Here is a 25,467-nt window from a genome sequence, read left to right as displayed (position 1 = left end):
CTGCCGGCACTGGCAGCATATCTGTGTTGAATTAGAGAGTAACATCACCCTCAAACAGTCCTGCAGCAGATTTTCTACCCTGGAGGCTTTAGAGCGGCAGACAAAAAGTTTCTCTCTCTTTCCGTCTTGCTTCCTTCTCCCCTTCATTAGAACAGGGTGTTCACATGCATTAGTAAATAGATTCCCTCGGCCCCGGAGCTTTTTAATGTTCCAGTGGGCTAAGGAGACTAGCCTCTTGGAAAAAATATGGAGGTCTTGAAAAGCTCCTGTTTTTGACATCCTTGTTGTGATTTTGCTTACATAACCCAAATTTCGGGCTCAGTCTTGAATTATTATTATTTATTTATTTTCGAAAATCACTTCATGGCCATTTGTGCTGCGGAGCAAAGCAAAACATCGTCGGAGCAGTCACAGAAATGAGCGGTCACGTGTTGCTTTGAACTCGTGTGACTTTGTTTTCCTTGGGTATCTGGGCTTTACACGCACATCAGAGACCTCACATGTTGCCCCTCTCCTTCACAGAGACCTCCCAAGATGGTGCAGAATGACGCGCGGGTGATCTTAAGCAACTCACCTCGGTTAGAAAATAAATCTGGAGAGCTTGAGAGCGAGACCAGAAGATGGTGCGCTCTGATCCTCTCCGATACAAAAACATACTCATTTAAAATCCATTTCTCCTTTTTCTTTCTATCCCCATCTTGTGATAAGGCTATTACAGGCTTCTGCAAACAAAAGATAACCACTATCTTTGGAGGAGGTACTCAACGCGCTTGTTTGAGAGGAACACCGAATGATGGAGTACAATTACCCCCAAATAAAGAAGAAATGTGGAAAAAGAGTGGAATGCAAAAACCACCAGTCTTTTATTCAATCTGCAGTGCCTGTCCGCGCCTCTGAGGCTTTCATGGAGTGATGTATGCAATGTATTCACAGCCTCCACAAGTGGCTACCTTAATGCAGTGCATTAGTCCTGAACATGTGTGTATTGTGGAGAGCAATGAGGGGCCACAGAGGAGGACTGAAAACAAGATAACAAAATGTAAAAAACTCAGACGCTTATTTCCTATTCAGGAATATTGCTTTGCCGTCACAGAGCGCACACGCAGGGTTGAGGCTGAGAGCAGCGAGCTGAAGTGCCGAGCTCTGAAGGAGCAGGGAGTACAAGAGAGCGAGAGCAGAACAGTGGGATTGTGCGGATTTGTCAGAGAATTCAAAGCGTGCAGCGCCGCGGGGGAGTTTCACAGAAATCCCAGTTCATTAAATCTGAATGAACGGTCATTGATTCATTGATAAAAAATTATTCCACGCGGATGTTATGTAGTATAATGTGAGAATTAGCATGACAATGAGGAATACCGCCGATCCCGCCCTCGCCCAACAGTTTGTGGTGCGTGCCGTTAGCTTTTCCGAGGAGCCGGCGGAATGATAATAGTGTCAAGGAGGCCCTCGGTGGCTCCGCTGCCTCATATCATGCTCAGTCATCTTCACACCCAGTAAAGTCAGCACATTTCTGCTGCCATTAAATTTACTATGGCTCATTGGGGATTGACACTCCACACCATCAGTGTCATTGTAATGCCTTGTGAAATTCAAGTAAGATTCACTTCTTTATGCTCGGAACAATAATTATTACTAGATATTGATACTCTCCTTTATAGACTTGCTTTACATGCTTGGAAGTAATGTATTATTCACCTCACCTCAACTGGAGAACTACTGATTTTCACCCAGACGTCTATACTTCATCAGGCAATAGGATAATTGTTCCCCTAATGGCCATGTGATCAATTGATCGTTGCCGCTGTTATTCTATCTCGTACACTAGACTCACAGGTCAGAAGTTAACAGGGCTTTTGTGAGCGATGGGAAACTTTGGTTTGGAGTGACCCCCCCCCCCATAACGACAGGCGAGAATTTCTTTACTCTAATATTCAGCGGTGTGGGCTGATTTTAAAATGCAGCGAAGAGCTTCTCTATGAATAACACCGTAGGCTATTAGGGAGTGTTGGGAAGTTTTAATGAGAAGTCAAAAGAAAAAAATTGCATGCCTGCGATTAATTGCATTGAGATCTTATTGGTGTGCTCTAGAAAATCGGCGCAATTATTGTTGTCAACACACGCTGGGGTCATTTGAGAAACTTGAGAAATTTTAGAAATGTTTCAAATTGGTGTAGGCTCTCTGACGTCCAGACGCTCGGTGAATACTGAAAGCAAAAAAAGAAAATCATGCAGTGCAGCAGGAATGCTAAATATCTCCTTGCAGTTACACTCTGCAGCACCAATTGTTTTGTTGCAGATTAAAGTGGTGATTAAACTGTGATGAATATCTGCTCATTGTGATCTTTTGATGGATTTAACTTTGTAGGAGTCAGAGCAACTGCTTTCGTCTTTGCGGTTTTCCAAGAATGTTAACGCTTATTACTTTGTGATGCTCTGTAAACTTTAGTCCTTCAGTCATAAGATTAAAATGCCACATTACATCATGTCAGTTTTTCACTCTTGCATCAACAACCAGTGAAATGAAAGTTTTGAGGGTCTATATGGCTCCAATTATCTCTGATCGTGACGTCGGAGCCAAAGCAGGTCACTGAACTGCAGCAGGAGACGGGGTTGTTTTACTCCAGATAAGTTTGAGCTATTTTACAGTCATGCTACCACTTCACTGCTGTGGGTATTTTCTCTGATTATCATGTTCTATCAGTCAGCACTGCCTGTAGCTTACTGGATTTGAAATATGGCATACTGAGGACTGAAAATCTGCTCAATAAACTGAGCTGAATTCATTGGAGATTTGGTGTGTGTGTGTACGTGCGCTGTGTATCAACACATGTTGGACACGAACAAATCCTTAAAAGATTGAAAATCAAGTTTTTAACCTTGTTAACTTGCCCACATGGTGTTTTTTTTATCTCATATTATGAGCAAAACTAGAATGGATCTCAGTAAAGCTCATACTGTCCCCAACAGTCCCCTTATGAAACCACCTTTAAAATCAATAGATCCAGACTTTTTATTTGGATCTGCACCAAATTGTCCGCTCATAAACATCAGTCCCCTTAAAATGTCTGAGAAATTTCTGAAATGAAAAAGTTTTAAACATCTTGCAATGTTAAAGAAAGTGAAAAGAAATCCTCGATCTCCAGAAATGCACCAAAAATTGTGTAGGTCCCTCTTTGGGTCTCGCCCCACCACTTCACAAAATAGTATTTTTTACTTAATCATATTAATTTACAAACAAAGGTAGATGAAAACGTAACATTTCATTTCACCATAGCATACCTCTTATAGCCCTCGTTTTGCCTTGGCACTACGAGGGGTATCAGCCAGGTGGGATAGTAGCATGCTAAGCCTTTTAGCTTTAGCTTAAGGAATTGGTGGCAATCAGGGCCAAGGTTAATCTCCCATTAGAAACACAATATTAAGTCAATCAAGAAGGAGCAAGGAGTACAGGACGGATTGCCACGAAACCACAAAAGGATCAGAATGGAGCTGGATCTTCTTTAACATTGCATATTTTGATATTTTGGTTTATTTCTCAGTGAATAATTCTTGGATCTTGGTGGAAAAAAAGGGCCGTGATATCTATGAGTTTGTGCAATTTGTTGCAACTTGATAGAATTTGAGGGGACTGCTGGGCCCTGCTGGAGGTATGTGCTCTTCTGAGTGACATTCTGTTTAGCTGTATTGAAAATGTTGTCGAGCCAAAGACTCATGTTAGATAATACTTTTCTAACATTGCAGAGATATAATACATTCTGATACATTGATTTGAAGGCGACCCCTCACCAATCCTTATCTTTTGGAGTCTGTTTTCAGTATGAACATGTATGTTTGAATTTCTCCTACCTTACTGTTTGGAGTGTTCACGAGCTATCAAAGCATAACACAGCCGGAGGTTTGTGTGCGATGAACCGACTCGGCGCTGCAGGCGAGCAGTTGAGGGGTGGGAGGAGATTGGCAGGGCTAATAAATAAAAACTCATAAATATGTAATGTTGCAGAACAGAGAGTTTTTAGTTGTTTAATCAATGCCAAGAGAAGAACTTTAAAGTCGCTCAAAAAAACCCCGGCTTGTTTTTCTTAGGCATTGGAAACAACAGTTCCTTTTTAGGACATCATAGAATTGGTAATCTCTCCTGCTTGGTGGGGGAATTGCTTTACTTCTTGAAGGTCTTTCGGACTGCAGTTGGCTCTTATATTTCCCAAAGCAATTATAGCCAGGATGAATTTAGTTGTCTTCTGCTCTCAATGGTGGGTTTGTGGGGAATGTTTTCATACCGGGTTGGGCTGTGGAGGGGAGGATTTGTTGTCGAGGAGCTGCAGTTATTGGTCAGAGACACAGCACACTCTGCTGGAGACCAGGGAAACGCCACCCACTGCAGTGTGTGTGTGTGTGTCAGAGAGACAATGAAGTACAGTGTGTGAACAGGTGTGTGTGTGTGTGTGTGTGTGTGTGTTAATAGTGGGAGCAGGTCGTTGTTACACTCCTCTCTCTGTTTCAGGTGTGTGCGATTGCTCAGACTTCACCACCGGGACGGCCTGTGAACGCTGCCTGGACGGTTACTATGGTAACGCTTTGATTGGCACGCCTGGTGATTGTCAGCCTTGTCCTTGCCCGGACCGTACCAGCTGTGCCCAAATTGCGGAGACGGGACAGGTGGTCTGTACCAACTGTCCACCCGGACAGACAGGTGAGATGAGACGGCCGATGGTGTCAAATCAAACTCACGTGTAAATAATGAGCTTGGTTTCGAGAACAAATTGATATGAGCATTTCCACATGAGATCTTGATGCTGAAAAGTCTTCTGCTTCAAAGCAGCTCAATCGCAGGGACAGTCGTGTCAGGGTGCCACCGGAGATTCAGGCACACAGACTCTTGCTGTGACATGAGACTGACCTCCAGCAGCGCTCCGGCTCAGTCATCCATCTAATTCCTGCCCATCTCTTTCACCTTTCCCCTTGTGTAGGAATGCGCTGTCAGATGTGTGAAGACGGTTACTATGGCGATCCGCTGGGACAATCTGGGGCAGTTCGGCCATGTGTGAGATGCGACTGCAACGGCAACGCAGACTTCAACGCAGTGGGAATATGTGACCGTGTCACCGGGAGATGTCTGAAATGCCTGGGACACACAGAGGGCGAGCACTGCCAACTCTGCCAGCGGGGTTTCTACGGCGATGCCCTGAGCCAGGCAGCTGGTCAGAAGTGCAATGGTGAGTACCTGAGGAGGATCAGGGGTCAGATTGTTTAATATAATGTTTATAGTTTATTGTCAGAAATGTCGAGAGAAGAAGATTTTATTTCTGTAAAACAATGTTTAAGTCTGCCTCCACTTGAAAAATGTATTTTGTTTTTCTGTTACCTGAATGTTAATCACCTGAAGAGTGAAAACATTTTCCTCTGTGCTGAAGATGTGTGCATATGAGCTTGGTTTTGTAACTAGTTTTGTAGCTAATTCGGTTACGGTATTAAACTTGAAGTATAATGTCTGAACTCGAAGAGCACAGACACTGAGAATTGACTTTTAAGCGAAGTAGGAGACATTTTGTGTCCAGTAGTTTAACTTAAAAATTTAATTTCCATAGATTCTGGATTTTACAATTGGCGAGGAAAAGCATTTTTGTACTAGAAAATGCATTTTACTGTTGGAAATGCAGCGTGAATGCTGAGTTGATTGATGTCAGAGGAGTTGTTGGTAATCAAAAGTGGCTGGAGAAGAAAAATAATAATAAAGAAGAGGAAAACGATTATATATTATAAACAAGAACATGAAAAGTATTCTTTTTTTCTATTCATTAATACGTGTATATAAAGGGGATCTTTAAGAAGTCTTGAATGCTCACTCAGCGTGATGACAAGCCACCAGGAATCCTGTTAGAGCTCAGATTGCTCTGAACAGGTGAAGTCAAGTAATGGTCTGAAGAATATCCAGAACAACTTCCACTGAGGGCCTACATGGCCTCGGGTTTTAGCTTTTAAAGAGACGTAGAGTGCGGTTCATTGAAATGGACTTGACTAATCAATTGAGGAGTTCAGATTCAACAGGTGTTGCAGTCTTGAGTCATGAAAGGTTAAAGCTGAAAACGGGGCGGGCAAATGGCTGCGAGTCTAAAAGATACCGACAACGAAAGAAAAGGAAGATGTTGAAGTCATTGAGTCGGGAGATTTTTTTTAAATGAGTAAAAACTCAAATTATGTTACAAAAGGCAGACAGAACCAAAGAGTAATAGCAATTATGTGTTCAATCTTCTCATTATAATAATAATTAAGTTATGCCTGTACCAGTAACTGTTGAATACAGAATAATCTCAGGGAGGGATCAACAAGTCTATTCGGTACTGTCTTTCTTTTTCCTCCCATTTGGCCTCAAGCACTATGGAATCAAATCAATAAAAATCCTCAGGGCGACAAGTTGATTCATGGGTAAAATTTAAGATGAATAATTGAATATACTGTATGTGTGTTTTCATTTTCAAATCACTACATTTGTTTGCTCTAGCCTGCAGCTGCAACCCTGCTGGAACCTCAGGGCATGTAGATGAGTGCCACCCTCAGACAGGAGGTTGCCCGTGCCTCGCTCACGTGACCGGTCGGGATTGCAGTTATTGTGAAGTTGGCTTCTTCCATCTCCAAGCCGGTGTAGGATGTGAAAGGTGAAAACATTCATGGTGCATTATATGAAAATATATGACTCAAAAACAAAATCTGTCACTAAAAAAACAATTTTCTTGCCACTCCCTAAGGTGCAAGTGTAATCCAATTGGCTCGTCGTCCGTCGCGTGTCATCCAATCACAGGGCAGTGTATGTGTCGCACAGGAGTGGAGGGGAGATTGTGCGATTTTTGCCGCGTGGGCTTCTTTGGCTTCTCGTCTCAAGGTTGCAGAGGTACAGGACTTAACTCGATGCACCACAACTGCACTTTGTACCATCCTCTGATCCTCTTAATACAGATCACACATGGAGGCAGTTTTAACTCTTTAAATGTGTATCTCTGCTCCCCCGCTGCTCCCCCATCTCCTTGTGGTCCCATCCTGCCTTCCTGTCCTTTGTCCTCCCCCCAGCCTGTAACTGTGACCCTATGGGCTCCATCTCCATGCAGTGTCACGGGAACGGCACCTGCCACTGTCGCCAGGGCTTTGTGGGTTACAAATGTGACCAATGTGAGTTGAACTATTTCCACAACCGAGCCACGCACCAGTGTGAGGAGTGCCCAGTTTGCTATGGCCTCGTCAAGAAACAGGTGAGTTCATAGGTGCTTGTGAATATTTTTGGATGCATATTTGTTTGAGGGCCATTACTCAGGGATCAGGAATTTTAAAATACCACTGATAGTAATCGGAAACCTACAGAAACAATATGTGAATGCAACCTTAACATATTATCACCTTTAAAGATAATATAGCAAACTTTTAAAGGAAAATATTGCCCTCCAGCAGATAAAGTTACTTTAGATATGTTATTAATTACACATTACATAGTTATTACATATTAGTAGTTAATAATAAATTACTCAACTTAATTCTTAAACAGCAAATTAGCTTTTTAGCCAATTATTTGCATGGCTCATCTTCACTTTGCTGAAGGTCTTTAAACCAGTGGTTCTTAAAGTGGGGTCTGGGGACCCCTAAGGGTCCTTGAGGGTTCCAGGGGGTCTCTGACGGTTAAGGGGTCCCTGAAGCGCGAAAGAAAACCATGTTTAAGTCATGAAGTCACGTTTAATCACGCGAGTGTTCCACACTCCAGTTCAGAAGGTGTAATGTACCTAAAAGCCGTTTGCCAACCTCCATAAAAAGAACTGAAGAAGAAGAAGAAGAAGACATTTCTGTGAGATTTCAAGTTTGTCATTATGTCTGTGGTCTCCCACGTTTTTAAAATCGGTCAAGAGTTGAAAATCCTCTTGGGTGTAAGCAGCCATAAATCTCACTCGCCTTTTAGCTCTGTATTTGATCTCCACCAACTCATGTGGGAAACGATTGTCTATATAGTCACAAAATGTGGCTTTCTCACACACAGGCTTTCTGTGTTGTTTTTTTTTGTGTTTTTTCTCTGGCCAGAAACACAGCTATTAGAGCACAGAGTGTAACAAACCCTTTATGTTGCTGGCAGGAAAACTACAAAAGTGAAAGAAAAATAAGTGCTCTGTAGAGCTACCTCACACTGTAAGTGGTCATGTTAATATAACACAACACTGATCAAATAAAAGTGTTGACTGTAGCCACTGTCTACCTACTACTGAACGGTATCAAGTGTATAAATGCATCACATTTTGAGCTTATTATATATTTTAGGGTCTCAGCGGAAAATTGTTCCCATCTTTATTTTTATAGAATTCCAAAATACTGAAAAATGCCTCCTACTTTATTTGATGTGTCAAACAAGTACTTTTCCTTGATATTTGACTTTCAATTAACAAAAATGTTGATTAATTTCCTGTAGATCATTAAATCTAGATCATTTTACTTGATGTAAAGCCATATGAAAACACAGCTGTCACATAAAATCTGGGCAAAGTGTCATCATAGCCTCTGAAATGAAGTGGGGAAAATAAGTGTAATTTTAAATAATACATGAGTAAATGGGCTAATGCCTCTGCTTTGAATCTCTATCTTCTTCATCTTTCCCTGTGTTTATTCAGGTCTATTCATGTGCATTTGCTGCACTTATAGTTGCACATCTTCATATCAATGGTTTGCAAACCTGTATCAAGTATAGACTGTGTCTCGGTTCTCTCTATGATGAGGTGCAATGCGCTCTTGAAATAGTACATTCCCTCAGCACATCCGGCCTTTGTAGACCCTCGCAGCAGCCATATGGCTCTTTTGTATTTGTAGATTGCGAAGTAAACAGTGGATGTGCAGTGAAACAGAAAGAGACATTTGCCCTAATGATCTCCTGTGCAGCGTCTTTCTGTCCCTTTATGTTTGCTGGAACCCACGTCCCTTTGCTAAGGTGCTGCTCTCCTGGATGTGCCCTATGAGGCCATTCCAATACCACCAGCACGTCCTGTCTTCCCTCTGTACATATTCTTGTTCGAGGTAAAGTGGCCGTGTGTTCTCTCTGGACAAGCTTGTACCTGTGTGAATGCATGCTGTGATTTCCACAGTGTTAGCAATTCAGTGAACATCCCGAGCCTTGTCTGCTCCGAACACCTGCAATTACTCTCTCTGTCCTCGGTCTCCCCCCAGCTCTCCCTCGCTGCCTCTCCCACTCTCTATCTTTCCGCTCACATTTTCCTCTGGCTTACGCACAGGGAGGGGAAAGAAAAAGACTAACAAGCACAAAAAGAACAAGGTTGGAAGCGACAAGAGATGTGAGATCGATGATCAAGAAAGAGATTAAAAAAAAAACTGGAGAGAAAATAATGAAACGGATACCACACTTGTTCAAAGGCAAAAATAAATCACTGCAGGGATGGATGTGATTTGTTATAAACCATATGCGGTACCTGGTGTTGGATTGACTGGATTTAAAGATGTGAGCTCATTAACACCTTGATGCTTAGATCGCTTAGCATCCTCTTGCGCGACATGCGGGACTTGAAGAAAGATTCATGTTCACAGCCACATTAACAGACTCTTTTTGTACGTCTGGACCATTTGAGTGCCCGGGTCAAGATATTGGTGCCAATCCCAGCACCTCCGTTCCATTTCGAGACCTGCACTTCCATTCTCACAGAAGTCTAATCTAGTTATCTCCTCAAATGCCTTCCTCGGGCCGCGTGCTATGCAGGGAACAGTGTGAGTGGATGCGGGTATGAAAACCGTATTCTATCCTTATCCCGTTGTTGATATTCATTTATTCATTGCTTTTGTTGAAATACTACATTTTGATGTTATGGTGTAGCAAGAATCAGAGTCCTATCTCAATCCCTGTGTCTGAATAAATAAATACAGATCGGGATGGATAGATATTTTTCTGTGGTATTTGTTGTAGCAGCCCCCGTGTGTGGGGTTGGGGCTGATTTTTCTTTTCTTTCTGTTTCACAAAATGTGTGTTCTCATTGACACCGTCAGTGATAAATCTCGGTGCTATTACAGGCAGAAAAGCTGAAGAGTCGCCTGCAGGATTTGGAGAAGCTCCTGGCTCACTTTGATTGCCGAGGTAGATTTGGGAAGCAGCACCACCTGCTGAAGTATCACCTAGCCCGGCTTTCTGAGCATGAGCACCAGCGGGAGGACTCTCTGCCCAACGCTCTGGAGGATTTCCTGGCATTTCAAGGTAACAGCAGCCACGAGCCAAGATAATTCCGCTCGCCCTGTCACTCCTTTTAATGTTTCCTATATGGTCATGACATCTGAAGAGATGCTGTTGCATTGTGAAACATGAAGCTCTCTCTCTCTCTCTGTCTCTCTCTCGCTCTCGCTCTCACTCTAATGTGCCATTGTAACTATTGTGTCTCATTTTGGCTGCGAGATGATAACATGCCATATCAGTACATACAAGACCAGCAAGCATGGCTCAGAAAAATGACATGAAACCGCCCCCGGCGTTCTGCAAATGGGCTGCTGCTCTGTCCGTGTCTCCTCAGTGTGACGCCGTTACAGATACACCACAACAAAGCAATTAAATCAGGAGGCAGGCAACAATGCAAACCTCTCCCAATTACTTTAACACAATGCTGATATATCGTCATTATCTTTGGAGGGGAAGGGGCTTACAGGCTCAGCTGCACAGGCCAAATGGAGACAAATCATAACAATATAGAACAAGGCGCCATGTGACCAACTTAATCCCTATTTATATGACAGGCAGCACATCTCTAATCTCTGGTTTATTATGATTACAGTTGCAATCACAGTAACCTTTTCCCTGAGAATACCCCTCCCACATACTTATACACACACACACATGCACACACATACACAGTTACCAGCCGGGCTTCTTCTGGCCCTGGGTGGCCCACTAATGTTTTAATGAGTATGTGGGAGCGACAGGCTCACACTGTGGACACACTCACAGCCGCACGCATTTATCTCTCGCTCTTTAAAAGGAGTGCAGTGCCTGTTTTAAACCTGCCTGTCTAGAAGTGACCTGCAGTAATTGTTTATTCAAACTGTATCAATACTTGTGATGTAGTGTGTGTCCAAATCGCACTAAATTCAACACTGCACCTCGTTTAACAACAGACGTGCCAAATGTGAAGCTGAAACGATGACCAGTTCTCAAGATGCGCAGTCCACACACAGACAGACAGATATTCCTGGAATGATTAGATCAATACAAAGTCAGAGAGAAGCAACAAGCATCCACACATGTACTTATTGTCCTCAGCTCTAAATTGACAATGTGGCTAGTTAGAAACAGCTCAGAATACAAAGTGAGACTGTGACAAATCGTCAACATCTGGACAGAATTTCATTATGGTTTGGATTTTTTTTTTTTTTACGTCCGCAGACAGAGAGATATGGACAAGAGTCTGATTTCATACATCAGCTCAGAGAGATGTGTTAAAATACAGTTTACCAGCTACAAAGAGATGGAGGGAGAATATTCTTGGTGAAATAATGTGCCAAGGTCTGAATATGGTTTTATTTGCTTTGTGCTCTTTGTTCTCGCAGAAGCTCGGGAGGCCTTCGTAAAGCAATTTTCCTCGCTGGAAGGTTCTACGGGCACACTCTTAGCCCAGCTGCATGGCATTACAACCACTTTGAACTGCAGCATCAGCATGACAGAGGAAGCGGGGAAGGATGAAGGGAGCAGCGCTGTGTGTCAGACCTTCACAGACACTGTGCTCATGATCAGAATATCTCAGAAACAGCTAAAGCAGGCAATAGTGGACCTGGACAGCATGGTAGGCGAATCAAACACACCTCATCCTCAGCCTTGTGTTCATTGTGCACATAGGTAGCAGGTATTCTGGGTAATATCACAGAATGCTCAAGGGCGGCTATGATGTAATTGTTCCCCTGTTCTAAAAGCATGCCGTTATTGTATGTAACGTGATTGATTTCTTGTCTGTATTATGAGAAGCTGCGGTTTACTACCCATGGGGAAACTCCTTCGTATGGATCCATAAAGATCCCCCAAAGCAACACAATATTTCCTCCCTCGCACCACCTCCCTCCCTCCCTCCCTCCCTCCTCGTGAGTGGCAAACTCAAACCGATGCGTTTGACGGACGCTAAAATTAACAACTTGTTCTTCACCCACCGTGAGGCTTTTCACTGTCTCTCCTCGACGCTCGCAGGAATCTATTATGGTTACCGCTGCCGTGTTATTTAGCATTGGGGAGATGAGAGGACTTGTTCTGCCAGTATATACGATGGCTCTCTTTTTCTGATTGCGTGTGTGTGTGTGCAGGAATACCTCTGTAGCCCTTATCACTTGGTTAAGCCTGAAGCAGCTGCAATTTAATTCCATATTATTTAGCAGGGGGAAAAATGCCACTGTGTCAATTGTTGATTTAGTTTTCCCATTTTTATTTGCATTTTCTCAAATTAAATGTCACTCGGGGGAGGATTCTGCATTCGACTGTGCACACATTACATTTATCAGGACTAAAACTTCAGGGGATTTATTTTGCGGGAGGGTTTTTCCCCATATACCCCTCCTTTGAACCGTCCTGATTACATATATTTAAGTGGAGAGGCTCATTGTTTGTGGAGAGGTTTATTGTTTGTTAGCAAACCTCCACACTGACAGTCTGAGGCAGACACCACGACTGCTTCTCTGGACTGCCCCCAGATTCTTCTAACAGCTTTCACATGGATGCAAAATTCTACAACAGTGTATTGGGGCCAATTAGATGGAGAAGAAATTGAAGAAACTTGTAAATTTACAAGGATAAAGTCATCATTTTAAGCTACGTGTCATTTTAGAAGGGGAATATATAATCAGAAGATCAGCCTGTCGCCTGCGTTAAAATGAGGAATGTGAAGCATTTAGTTACTTACAAATAGCAAAATACTGTATAATATCTTTTATCTGTAAATATCTTTTGGGTCTTCAGCACAACATTATCAAAAAGAAAAAGAAACAAGCACAGGCTTGGAGGAAAGGAAATAAATAGGAGGAAATGTGTTGTTAAGTGCTCGACAGTGAGATAATCGTTGGTTACATCTGGGTGATATTCAAAGGAGTTTCATAGTTTCTCAAGAAACAATGAGATTGGTTCCAGATTTTGGATTCAGAAGGAGTGGAATGTTGGCAAGAACCCGTTCTCCTTAGTTCCTTCACATTCCTATAATATATACATTTTTTATACCTTCTTTTGATACCTGATAGTTAACATGATTGAATTAAACATGTCAGAACAGTTTGACGTCTCTTCAAGGCCAGATCTTTGTTTGTTTCTTCATTCCTGAGACCTACTCACGATGTCGCCCTCTCCGTCTCTGTCTTTCTCACAGATCATTCCTTTTGACTTTGCGTCAGGACCTAACAAATGGAACATAATGGTCAATGACTCACAGGTCCTAATGAAAAGGTGAGTTCCGAGAATAGACTTTCAGTGGCCGATTATCAGCAGAGACCACTGGAGCAATCTGTGGAACTTTGTCTCTCCTGGCTTCTCTCCGTCCTTTAGCCTGTCACTTACATTGTGGTTAGGCCACTGTGAATCGATGCCCTCAGCTGCTCAGAGTATGCGGGGCTATTATGTGGTAGTTACAGAAATCTGAACTGTAGAGCCAGCGATGGGAAGTCATTGATGCCGAAATCCATTTCATCTCTCCTAAGGCAGTTGGAATGGTCTGTTATTTCTACGCTCCTCTCACCCCCTCCCCCCTCTTTTCTTTTTGTCCTCCTCTTTTTCCCGTACCGTGAAGACACAAAGAAACAGCTGACCACATCGAGGCCGTTGCCCGCAGGGCCGTAGGAGCCTCACAGCAAACCCTCGCCTTCCTGATGGATCTACTGCAGGACAACTCCACCGAGGAGTACATCAGGAACCTAACAGAGCGGTGAGCACAACACAGCCAACCCAAACACACGCCCACGCGACAAACACAAGCAGAAAGAATGTCTCCTGTTCTCATAAAGCATCCCTCGTTGAGAAATCCCAACAAGTCGCATGACTCCCCGGATTATTGTGCTTTTTGCGGCATATTTCAAACAAAGTGCACCTATCCCTGTATTACAGCTCAAGGTCTCCTCAGCAGCCTTTTTAAAGCGGAGTTTAGGAGTAAGACATTTAGCCACAGGGGGACGGCTCCTCTCCACTGTAAGCCTATTGCTTTCTTGGATTTGCCGCGCGCTCGCTGCATCTCCTAGCGTGTGATTGCTCTGAGGATTATCCTGAATGCTAGACAGAATGATGCAAAAAGCCCTCCGGTGGCCATGATGAGAGCAAGAGGCGAGGAACTCAAAATTGATTACCCACTTCTAACAGTCGTCAGCCGGGGCGCGGTACAGTTCTGTTAATCTCCGGAGCACTGCTGTACGACGGCGCACGCATGTGTTTGTGTCACTTTGTAGGATGTGAATTGAGCACTTCATGCACAGATAGGCAGCATAAAAATTGCATTTCCCACACTTATGTACCCGTGTTGCAGATCAAATGGGTTTTACAGACAGGACGGCCATCCAATCAGAGAAAATGACAACAATATTCAAAACCTAACAATAGAGTTTTTTTTTTTTTTTTTTACAAAGCCTCAAATAAGACCAATAACAGGAGTTGAGACTTATTTCTTTTAACACTAACTTAGAATAACCAATTTTTTATATATTCTTTTTATTATATATATTTTATTACAGTCAATCTCTATGTTTATATATTTAGTAGCAGCAGAAGCAGTATGACATCATACCACATTTCAGTGATGGAAACTAATCAAGTACATTTACTTGGGTACTTTTCGTTAGAGACATTCACACACTACTTGAGTAATTTCAAGTTTCTTCTACTTTATACATCAACACCAATCAATTTCCCAACAAATTATTAGTTAGTTCCCACTCCGCTACATTTATTTAGCAGTGATAATCACAAGATACCTTTTCAGATTTTACATTAAAATCTAATGATAAGCTTGAGAAATCAAATCTATTCTTAAAGAGTGACAGTTTTACCATCGCCTCTCTTCTGCGTGTTGTACAAAGTACTTCTGGAGTACAGGAGTCTATGGAGACTGAGTGACCCAAGTGTAGTTTCAACAATAAATTGAATGCATCACTATTAACTAACAATGTCATATACAACAATTTATCAGTCACTTTTGCACATTTAGCAGCTGATACTGTACTTTTACTTATGAAGAACTTTGGATAAAGGTATTTTACTTGCAATGAATTATTTTTACTTTTTGCTTGCACTGTTATAAAAGCCTCTTCTACAGTTTCTACACACGTTAGCTTGGTTCCTTTTCATCCATGAGCACTCTTTACCTGACCATAACCAGTACTTTTAGTTGTCCATACTTAACCAGACCTCTACCGTGTGGTTTAGTTTGAAAGATAATCATAATAAACAGGTGTAATATATAACATGCCTGTTATATATGTGTGGGTAAAGTTTCAAGCGCAATAAAACCATGAGTTTCGTGGCCCTTGAGAAATGTATGATGCTGAAGTGAAATGTATACTGTCATTTCTGGGGATAACAGATTGTTTATAATTACACCTGTAGATGTGATAAAGATGACACTTCTACTGCACTTTGCCTCACACCTTTCATGAGTTCGTAATTGGTGTGAGGCTGAAGCAAAGTATCTCAATCTTCTCTTCCAAAATTATTAAATCAAACGATCAGAGGACATCATGATATTAATACAAACATATATATATATAAAAGTGGCCATTACATTATATGTTTGTGTACTCTGACGCTTAATTTTCTGTAATCTGCTCTATGTTGGTTTATTAAAAGTAAAACATTGATCGGCTGCAACTTTAAACTTAGTTAAAATTCAGCAGGAAGAATCTTAACCAAAAATAAAAAGATAAGATAGGAGTATTAGCACTGCTTCACTGGCTGAGAATAGTTTTTTTTAAATTATTTTCCTTGGTATTAAAGCCAAAAATTGTCTGGCACCATCTTTATCGCTCAGGCACTGTTCAGAGTCAGACCTGCTGTGAACCTGTGTGTGGAAAGATGTGATCTCTTAAATATCCGTCTCCACACGTCTCCAGTGAACCTATGATCAGATCTCAAAGACCAAATTGTGTGAGAGAGAGAGACACAAAGAGAGAGAGATAAGGAAATAATTTGAAAGAAAAAAAACATTGAAGAGTAATATGTGCTGGTCAATACAACTTTTTTGCCAGTGGTCATACATAAAGTATGTGTAAGAAAATATTTGTATTATTTTATGATTATATAATGGGTTCATATGAACCAGCAGCGAGCCAGAGGACATCAGATGAGAAGGCTGTCCTTCAAATGTGGCCTCATAGCTGAGAGGATGTGGTCTGAGTGAGTGAGTCTCAGATGCGTCATCAGTGAGTCTTGGGTGCGTTCATACCAGTAACTTGGCACTACTGTACATGTGTTTGGATCATGTGAGACGGATGTTATCACCAGGTCTGAACAGAGCGTTGCACTTTGTCAGCGTATGTTCTAAACTGTTTGCTTAGCTCAATCGGTGCTGGCTTGTTGAATATGCCACATACAAACTGCAGAACGTACAGCGAAGCCACTTTTTCTAGTCATCCTCCAATCACACATTAGAAAAGCAACCTCTGTAAGTGCATTTAAAGAAAGCTGGTCTAAACTTTCAATTATGGTCCTGATTTTAATTAATTCCAACCCTATCTGTTCTTTTTGTTGTAATCGTAACAGTGCTGTTAATTCCACCACCTGTGTTTTTGCCTGTGTCCTCTTCTTTTTCAGCTATATGAGATTGTATTGTTTAATTATCCTTCATTGTCTAAATATGTTCTGTCTTTAAGCATCTGTTCTTCTGGTTTTAACTACCTAAGGAGCAAGGAGCTTTCTATGAAAGGAGCTAAATGAATAAAGGTTAATAACATTATTATTACTAGTGTATATTTCTTCATTTTCTTTGCTTTCTCTCATCATCTTTAACCTCAGAATAACACAAATGCAGCAGCAGAAGGAGAATCTGACAGCACAGGTGAACGCTACTGTTGCCCAACAGCTGTCCCTGGAGAAGGAAGCTGCCGGTATAAAGCTTGCCCTGGGTAACATCACATCATCCTTACATCAGCTGGCTCTGACAGATGCCAGCCCATCGCCAGAGCCTGACCAAACACAGCTCAACCAAACGCATCCCACCAACCACACAACACAGGTCAGTGTGGAAAGCACCTGCAGTGCGCAAATGAGATTTGAACCATTATCTTGTCACATTATCCATCAATGAGTGAATCATTTAGTCTAATTAAAGCCGCACGCTTTATATAAGAAACCGCTTCCCTGTCATTTAACGAGACTCATGCAGGGATAAAAGAGTCTCTTGATTTTTGAAGAGTGGGCAGTTAACTCTGCCTAATTTTTTTCTTGATTTAACATTTGGCAAGTGAGCCTTCAGAGGGGGACACTGAGTAGGCACACAAGAGAAGATTCTGGCAGGATGCGCTGCTCATGGGGTACATACTGTTCCTAGGAGTCCGATTAACCACCGCGGCATCTCTGAGCAGACAAAACACTGAAGCTAATGTGCCCGTTGTGAATGTCAGTGTAAATGTTTCTTCAGATGTGAGGGTGGAAGCAAAATGAGGCTGTTTTCAACCAAAGCATTGAGTCTGTATATCCCTGCTTCCTGTTTAGGGGGTTGAGGACTTGATTAAAAAGACAAAAGAGCTGGAGCAGCAAATTCAGACCAAAGATGATCTCATCAGTAAAATCAAAGACGGGCTGGAGCCTTTGAAAGAGACGGTCAGTGTGAACCTGGAGAGCGAGGATGACATCAGTGAGGTGAGTACAGCAAGATATGTTTGCTGTGTATTGAATTATCTTTTAAATGCTCTTTGGAAAGGGAATGGAAAGGGTTTTATTACCGGATGGATTGCTGTGAAAGTTTGTACAATTATTTTTGGTCGACTGACTTTGGTGATCCTCAGACAGTATCTCTACTGCCACCAGCAGGTTGCTGTTTGTTTTGTTTTTATCAAATGTCACATTATCAACAGTGTCGTGTTCTTTTATCCTTAGAGAATTCCGTTGGCCTTCTTTCATATCTGTCCTTCAGACCCTAGTGGAAGCTGCTTGAATTCTTTCTAAGGGTATGTCACAGTTTCTTAAGAAAACAGTGCATTCATGTATGTGTGATGTTTGAATAAAGCTAATGGAGTTTAGGCTGTAATATAGTAAGTTAGGTATGAGAACAAGTTCAAGTACAGTGTATTGTATGCCACAGATGTACAGTCTTCTCAAACAGGCATTATCAGACAGGTGCAAGACTGAACTGCGATGTGACGCACACACACACACACCAACCAACTTCAAGATTAAAACCAGCCAGCAACGGCTACTAACAGTCACTATGTGAAGGCCACACATTCTCCACATATTCAGCCCAAACTGCCCCTGCCCCCACCCCTGTCTAACCTACTGCATTTGTTTAGAGTTTAGTTTCATTGCCATCTTCACAGACACACACACAAAGAAAAACATAGATTTTAGTCTTAACAACAGCCAATTAATTAAATTAAAATTGTCTGATGAAGACTTGATGATATACAGTATGTACGTCCTGTCGTCATCACCTATGTGGGATGCGTCCACTTTGCTTTGGTTTGTAGACGGGTGTGCGCCTGACATTGACGTGTTGTCGGTTGGTCTTTCCGTTTGAAATTAAGATATGGATGAACTGGTTCATATCATTATTTTGGTTGCTGCTGTAATTTTATTATGGTATTACTACCAGCGTCACCAACTTCAGGAGCAGAGCTTCACACTAGTCCAAATGTGCCAAATGATGTTGACTACTGCTGTCTCAACTTCCTGCAATTGGTCCCAAAGACAGAAATATCCCCAAAAAGAAGTTCTGAAAAATGACCACGTCTTTAGTCCAGACATAATTTTGGTCTGTTGGCCCGGAACACGTCACCTTTCACACCTGTTAGTTTGGTTCGGACTAAACGGAAAAGTCCCAAGGGCCAGACCAAACAAGGTAGGTGTGAAAGCTCACTGAAACTGCTCCTATCTGGACGATGTTATTGCCCCCTCTCTTTACAAAAAACGATCAAAAATGTAATTTATTCATAAAGCTGTTATGTTTTTAAACGTGCACAAAGTTAGGTTCTCCAGCTGGTTGGGATCAAATGTTGGACTGCTTAATGTGCAATGTAAGTTTAAGTGTCGGTCATGTCTGTTGATGTTTTTTGTGGGTTTGTGGAAAATGCCCCGGGATTGTTGCTTCAAACCAATTTACCCTACTAGGAAAAATAAAGAATCTATCTACCTATACCTATCTTTATATATTGTAGGGAATCTATATGTATTGAGAGTATGGGAATGATTTGTTTTAGATGTTCATGTTCCTCTGGGAATAAATTGTAAAAGCTTTAATGATCCCTTAACTTCCTACAAAACATGATCGGGTCAAAATTGTAATTTGTACAGTTATACCTGACCTTAGTCTCTAGATAGCATTGGGAGCATGTTAGCACACTAACGTTTAGCTCAAACTACTGCTATGCCCAAGTACCCTTCAGTCTCATAGCGCGACTAGCATGACGTCAGAATTCTTGATAATTTGCTATCCTCCCTTCAGTTTACACCACAGTAGGTATGTTGTAATAAGCTTTGAATACAGTTGGCTCCTATGTGTCTATTTCTGAAGCTTCGGGCTCGCGCTCAAGGTGCAAAGGTCTTGGCTTTGTCGTCCGTGGTGGCCGGGAAGGAGGTGGAATCAGAAGCCATTTCCCTTCACAGAGAAGTAGAAAGTGAGTCTCTATCTAGCTCATCTGTCCTTCTCACTATTGCTTTTGTTGAGCGTCCAAATGTAAATGTCAAGTACTGAGACTGAAAACAAACAGGGCCGCAGATTCAAGTATCACTATAATGAATGTGTCATCCCCACTGTGATGTTTTGACCTGCTCCACATGAATGCAGCTGCAGCTTATGTGAAGAATGTAATGGAGTGACAGGGAATTCAAGCATTAACTTCCTGAGTTAAACGTTGGCTGTTTATGAAACATGAAGAAAATCTGAAGTAGTTTTGTCTGCTCACACTTTCATTGAAATAATACTAGAGATCATACAATAGAATAAGTATATGTTGGATAATGAAAATATGAAATACATTCTGCATAAAATTCAGCAAGTAGACTTCACAATGATCCATCAATCTATTAAATGTTTTTTTATCTAATACATCTCTGAATCTGTATTAATTCCACCATTTGCGTTCTTCTCAATCTCAACTCAGACATGGTGAGGGAGTGGCCCCATCGGCAGGCCCAGACCAAGGCTGCAATGAAGAAGGAGAGACCCCTGGAGGAAAAGGTCCTGGCTGATGTCAGGAAAAGGGTCTCGCAGATCAAGGAGATGATAAAACCAGCTCTGGAAAACTCCAGCCTCTCCAGCAACATCACACAGGAGGCAAAACAAACAGCACAGGATGCAGCAAAGGCACGAGAGTTTTTTTTTTATTAGTCATGCTAATAGTGGCTTTGGGCGTGGCATGGCTGGTCACTTTGGTTCAGGCTGAAATACCTCACCAATTATTGGAATTGTGGCAATTAAATTTATTTCTGACATTCATGGTTTCACCACTGTGAGGTTTATGTTAGACTGGTTGACATGAAACGTTTGCATTTATGGTCCCCAGAAGATGAATCCTAATCACCTGATCTTTTCATGCAACGCCACTTGCAGGTCACATTTATACACATATTCAATTCATCAATGTCCCTGCAGGATGAATTATTTGAGTTTAACATTGGTAATTCCTTCATTTTTAATCCAACGCCATCATCAGGCCAATCATGTCAGTCTTAACTGTACTTTGTTGTTTTAGTGCTAATTAGCAAATATTAGCACTTAAAACAAAGTATATATTGTAAATTAATAATATTATAAATAGTAGCATGCTGCCACACTAACTATGGAGATGAACATGCTCAATACTAAACTTGCTAAACAGTAGCATTGTAGGATTGTCATTGAGCATGTTAGCAGCATGAAATGACATTACATTAGCATTACCATTTAGCTAAAATTGTGCAGCCTGACAGAGCTGCTAGCATCAGAATAGACTCTTTTCCCCTTAAGTAAGTTTACTGTCAATAGTCACCTAAATTATTCCTCTTTTCTTTGTGTTCAGGAATCCAAGGCCGTTTTGACCAAGGCCAAACACACCAGGACTGCATCCGCTCACCTTAGCTCCCATATTGACTCTGCTTTACAACAGCTGGCCGAACAGGAGATGCTAACTGGCATAGCGAAGTCCCAAATCCCCTCAGAGGTACTGAACACAGACACATGATTCATCTTTGAGTATTGATCTGTACTTCCTGTGTGCGGCTTAATGCACAGTGTCTATGTTATGTCTTCTTACTCCTAGTCCGAGGTGTCCCTGACCAACATGAGGGACGACATGGAAGCAGCCAAGCTCAAGTTGGAGGCCTACTCTGTCACACTAACTGACCTAATCAGTAAAATTGGTAAGTCACTCTCTCATAGAAGATTTCCACTGTGGCCACCTTTTGGTTCTCATGTGTCTATAAACCCATTAATCTTCATTATACCTTAAATGTCAGATCACTAAAGAGTTCTGTGCTTTTTAATGCCTCATTTAACATGGAAATATTTCCCAGATTTTGTATCCCCACGGTAGAGCAAGAATAACTGCAGTTCATGGCGCCCAGGAGCATTTTCTTTGTGGGTACATTTAAGTGTAATAAAAGAATTTAGCTGTGTATTTAGCTTATTATTATCTGACCTCTTCATTCAGACACATTTCTTGTATAAAATATTATACAGTTTGTAGAATTAACTGGCGAGACCAGGTTCTGGCACAGATTTATGGTCAATATGTTATTATCAGACACCAAGAATAATGATGAATCATTTTAATCAGGCAGAATGACCCACTGGTTGTATCATTGATCATGTATCATGTATCATTGATGTAGGATCGCCAATTACAATCTGAAAAACAAACTCTTGAAGCCTGTGTCTTCCATCTGTCCTCTCTCTTGCATGACGAACCAGATGCGAACGTGCCGCTGGAACGCTTCGACCGGATCCTGAACGAGACGGCGCGTCGCCTGAGCATGCTCCGCGGAAGCGTAGAGAGCCCGACGCTGGGCTCTAAGATCCAGAAGCTGCAGTCGGCTGCTAAGGAGCAGCAGAGCCGGCTGTCCCTCATTGAACAGGACTTACAGGAGATCAGGGAGGAGAGAGACAGTCTCAGGGATATTACTTTAAACTTGCCTCAGTCCTGCCCCCAGGCCTCAGGAGCCGGCAAAGGGTAGGTGCTGAGGATGATGGGGGGATTTAGTTATTGATAAGACGGCTGAACATCAGAAAAGTCTGGGAGGATTTTGTTAATAAAAGGATCTGTGGTCATTTTTTTATACAGCTTCAAATAAGTCAATGATATCCTTTTATATTCTTCCCTCTTTCCACCTTTTGCCCAAAGGTACAATTACTATCACTGCCATCCACACACACAGACACACACTTATACCGAAAGCTACAGACATCTACACGGTCACTTATGATTTATACCGAGTGTTCCTTCTCCTTTTTCTCTCACTCTTTGCACAAACAACATCCAAACTTTAATTTCACCATCAATAATAACCCGCCGCTCCGAACTGCTGGAGTGCACTGTCAAGTTTAAAATAATGCTGATTTTCCTTTGCGGGGGTAAAAGGTGTGTCTGAGTGCTCCTCCAGACTGACACGTTCATTTACACTTGAGCTCTTTTTCATCAGCGTGGCTTAATTAACAATTAGTCCTATTGGCCTCTGTGGGGTTCGGGTCAGGCTTCAACAGCACACTACCCGTGTTCAGGAGTCGTACTTACTTACTTACAGTGCCTACCTCTCTGTTTTTATCGTTCCTCCATGTTTCTGCCTCTGTCAAAAGCTCAAACATCCCCTGCCTGTGGGTCACGTTTGGTCACGATGACGAGACTTGTGAAATGGTAACAGACTGAAATTATGTAAGAGAGATACTTTTCGGTTCTTACAAAAGCTGAATTACTGATAAGGAATCAGAATAGGAACTACCAGTTACGCATCGACATCTAATTGTAATCATTATAAACCTTTTCAAAGTAAAGTGTACTTGAGAGGGCTACTTGCATACCAAAATGTAATTTGTTATGGAAAGTGTTGTACGATAATGAAGGAACATTTAACTGATAAAAAAAGCATTAAATTGTAGATCTTGGTTCCAGGAAGTCTCAGAAAACAAACAATAAAAGAAGTATTCAATGCTTGGAACACCTGCCTGTTGTTTGTGAATTTTGCTTTAGTGAAGCTGAAGTTGGGATTTACATCTATTAGCACTCATCTCACAGAATGGTAAAGAACATTAATGTGCTATGTGCTGCGACACTGAAGTAGCCAAGATTTGTTAAAGAATAACTGCAACATGTTGGAAAGATTTTTTTTTCCTTTCATCCACCCATAGACTACGAAGATGGACGACACGTCTCCACACCCTCCCACTACCCAAAAATGAAGCCAAAGTTTCTTGCACAGTTGAAGCCAGAGTCTGCACAGCATAGCGCTGGGGGGGGATTGAATCACAATAGCGAGGTCCCACTGATACACATGCTCGACCAATCATGAGTCAGACTCAGCTGTCAAACATGATGTTTCACCCCTGTTTTTATATCAAACCTACCAGAAAAATAGCACTTGCACAAACAAAATGACAGAAACCATTTTTGAGAAAAATTATATAATGTATACTTTGACTTTTATTTTGATCTGTGTCCCATCTGCTAACATGGAGGAAGCTGGTCTCTTTTGTAGAGCTGTCATGTCGTTTAATTGAATCTGAAGCGACAGCGAGCTGACTGTTAGCTTAGCATAGCATAGAGACATGGAAAAATGGAGCAGTTTTCTGTTTAACGTTATATCTCAGCAAAGTTAGCAACAACGTGTGAATTTTCCCACCTTTAAAGGTGCTGGTGGGTGAAAGTTTTTAGCTTTGGTTAACTTTAACTGACAACTGTGAGAGTGTTATTGATCTTCTCATTCTACTGTTAGCAAGAAAGCAAAGAAGTGTATTTGCCAAAATGTCAAACTGTTCCTGTAACACCACTGAGCAGTTAAATCATGAAGTCAATATGCTCTTTCAGTAATGTGCTGTGTTTACTGTTGAGTAAATTGCAATGGCCCAAAGTTTAAGTACTTTAAACGCAACAGAACGCTGTACCAGATATTGGCTCACCCACTGATTGTCAAGCTTCACTCAAATTTAATATTTTACAAAACAATTTACCTTTGAAACACCAGCAATTAAATAAAATCTGCTCGTCCCGTGATGTGACGGCTTCATGGAGATGAACCTGATGTCGCACGAGGTCAAAGAAACAGATGTGGCTCTGTTGAACCCTCCGCTGAGATAATCTATGTAATTCTGATTTCAGCAAAAGCCGCAATTACAAATGTCCGCCAGTATTCTGGCAGCGATGGCGTAGGGGCGGACATCCATGGAAATCCATCATGTGGATGAATGCAGCTGGAGGTTTTATAGGACTTAAAGAGACGTCATTTTCTGTCAGTTTAGCGGCAGCGTTGAGACGAGTTTCATTACCGTTAGAAAATGAAATCAGAATTCATGACTGTTGAGAGCATAAGGACGAGCCGAAGAGAGCGGCGCACAGTTCTTTAAAGTCTTTACAATATCCATGCTTCATATTGGAGTGAATATAGCAGCGTTATTTGTCAAGTTGTAATACTTATTTCTGAATCAATATCGAACAATTAGAGAGCATAAAATGTGAAGTAATGTATTGTTTAACATCAGATGTGATATTACCTAGATTTGTGATAACTTGTTACCCAGTGCAGCAAAACCACAGCACGAGCTCACAACAGGAGTAATAATGGAGTCATCACCTGCTCTCATCCACATTAAAAGCAGCCGGGGGGGGGGGCTAATTACAATGTTGTCTGCATGAAATAATGGGCACCAACAGTTTAATGTAGACCAACAGTGGGTATTTACAGAGGATGGTTGTCATTTCCCAGTTTTCCCCTTTACTCAGACGTCAGCGTTGAGTGGATGCAACATCTGCTCGACTGCAAACGATCTTTGCTTTTGATTTTCAGGCCGCATCATCAACAGCATCAACATAACAGGGTTTCTGGAGGGTCTAAATAATCTGTAATGTAATAATCTGAATTCTAGGCCTGGAATAGTTTAAATACTTTCACATGTTAAATGCTAGGGTAAGGGCTAGTTAGTTCCATCAAAATAAAAGGAATCCTCCGGGTCTTCAAATTCGTCAGATGTCGGTAGATTATAGAGACTTCAGTTTTTTGTTTGTGCAGCCAACGAACATGAAGAGCATCGGGTGAGCTTTTCCCGTACCTTTGACATCTCTGTTTACCGGAGCTGGTGAAATTAATTAAGGCGCCTGCGACGTAGA

General features: G+C 41.7%; 1 protein-coding gene across 1 annotated transcript in view; it reads left to right on the top strand.

Annotated features, from left to right (window-relative positions):
- lamc3 (laminin, gamma 3) overlaps positions 1-23,305 on the top strand; it is a 99,165-nt gene extending 75,860 nt beyond the window's left edge. Inside the window, exons 13-28 of the mRNA XM_035141640.2 lie at positions 4,502-4,690; positions 4,968-5,213; positions 6,500-6,653; positions 6,744-6,886; positions 7,063-7,241; positions 10,039-10,219; positions 11,560-11,792; positions 13,350-13,426; positions 13,767-13,901; positions 16,973-17,192; positions 17,672-17,818; positions 19,689-19,791; positions 20,278-20,480; positions 21,175-21,315; positions 21,415-21,514; positions 22,065-23,305. Of these exons, the coding sequence (XP_034997531.2) occupies positions 4,502-4,690; positions 4,968-5,213; positions 6,500-6,653; positions 6,744-6,886; positions 7,063-7,241; positions 10,039-10,219; positions 11,560-11,792; positions 13,350-13,426; positions 13,767-13,901; positions 16,973-17,192; positions 17,672-17,818; positions 19,689-19,791; positions 20,278-20,480; positions 21,175-21,315; positions 21,415-21,514; positions 22,065-22,327 (2,714 nt within the window). The 3' untranslated portion in view covers positions 22,328-23,305. The remainder of the gene's footprint in view (positions 1-4,501; positions 4,691-4,967; positions 5,214-6,499; positions 6,654-6,743; positions 6,887-7,062; positions 7,242-10,038; positions 10,220-11,559; positions 11,793-13,349; positions 13,427-13,766; positions 13,902-16,972; positions 17,193-17,671; positions 17,819-19,688; positions 19,792-20,277; positions 20,481-21,174; positions 21,316-21,414; positions 21,515-22,064) is intronic.
- Positions 23,306-25,467: the final 2,162 nt, after the last annotated feature.

Source organism: Hippoglossus stenolepis, chromosome 18 (assembly GCF_022539355.2).
Source record: "Hippoglossus stenolepis isolate QCI-W04-F060 chromosome 18, HSTE1.2, whole genome shotgun sequence".
Lineage (NCBI taxonomy): Eukaryota > Metazoa > Chordata > Actinopteri > Pleuronectiformes > Pleuronectidae > Hippoglossus > Hippoglossus stenolepis.
The sequence above is the reverse complement of the archived record's forward strand: the minus strand, read 5'-3'. Positions and strand labels throughout refer to the sequence as shown.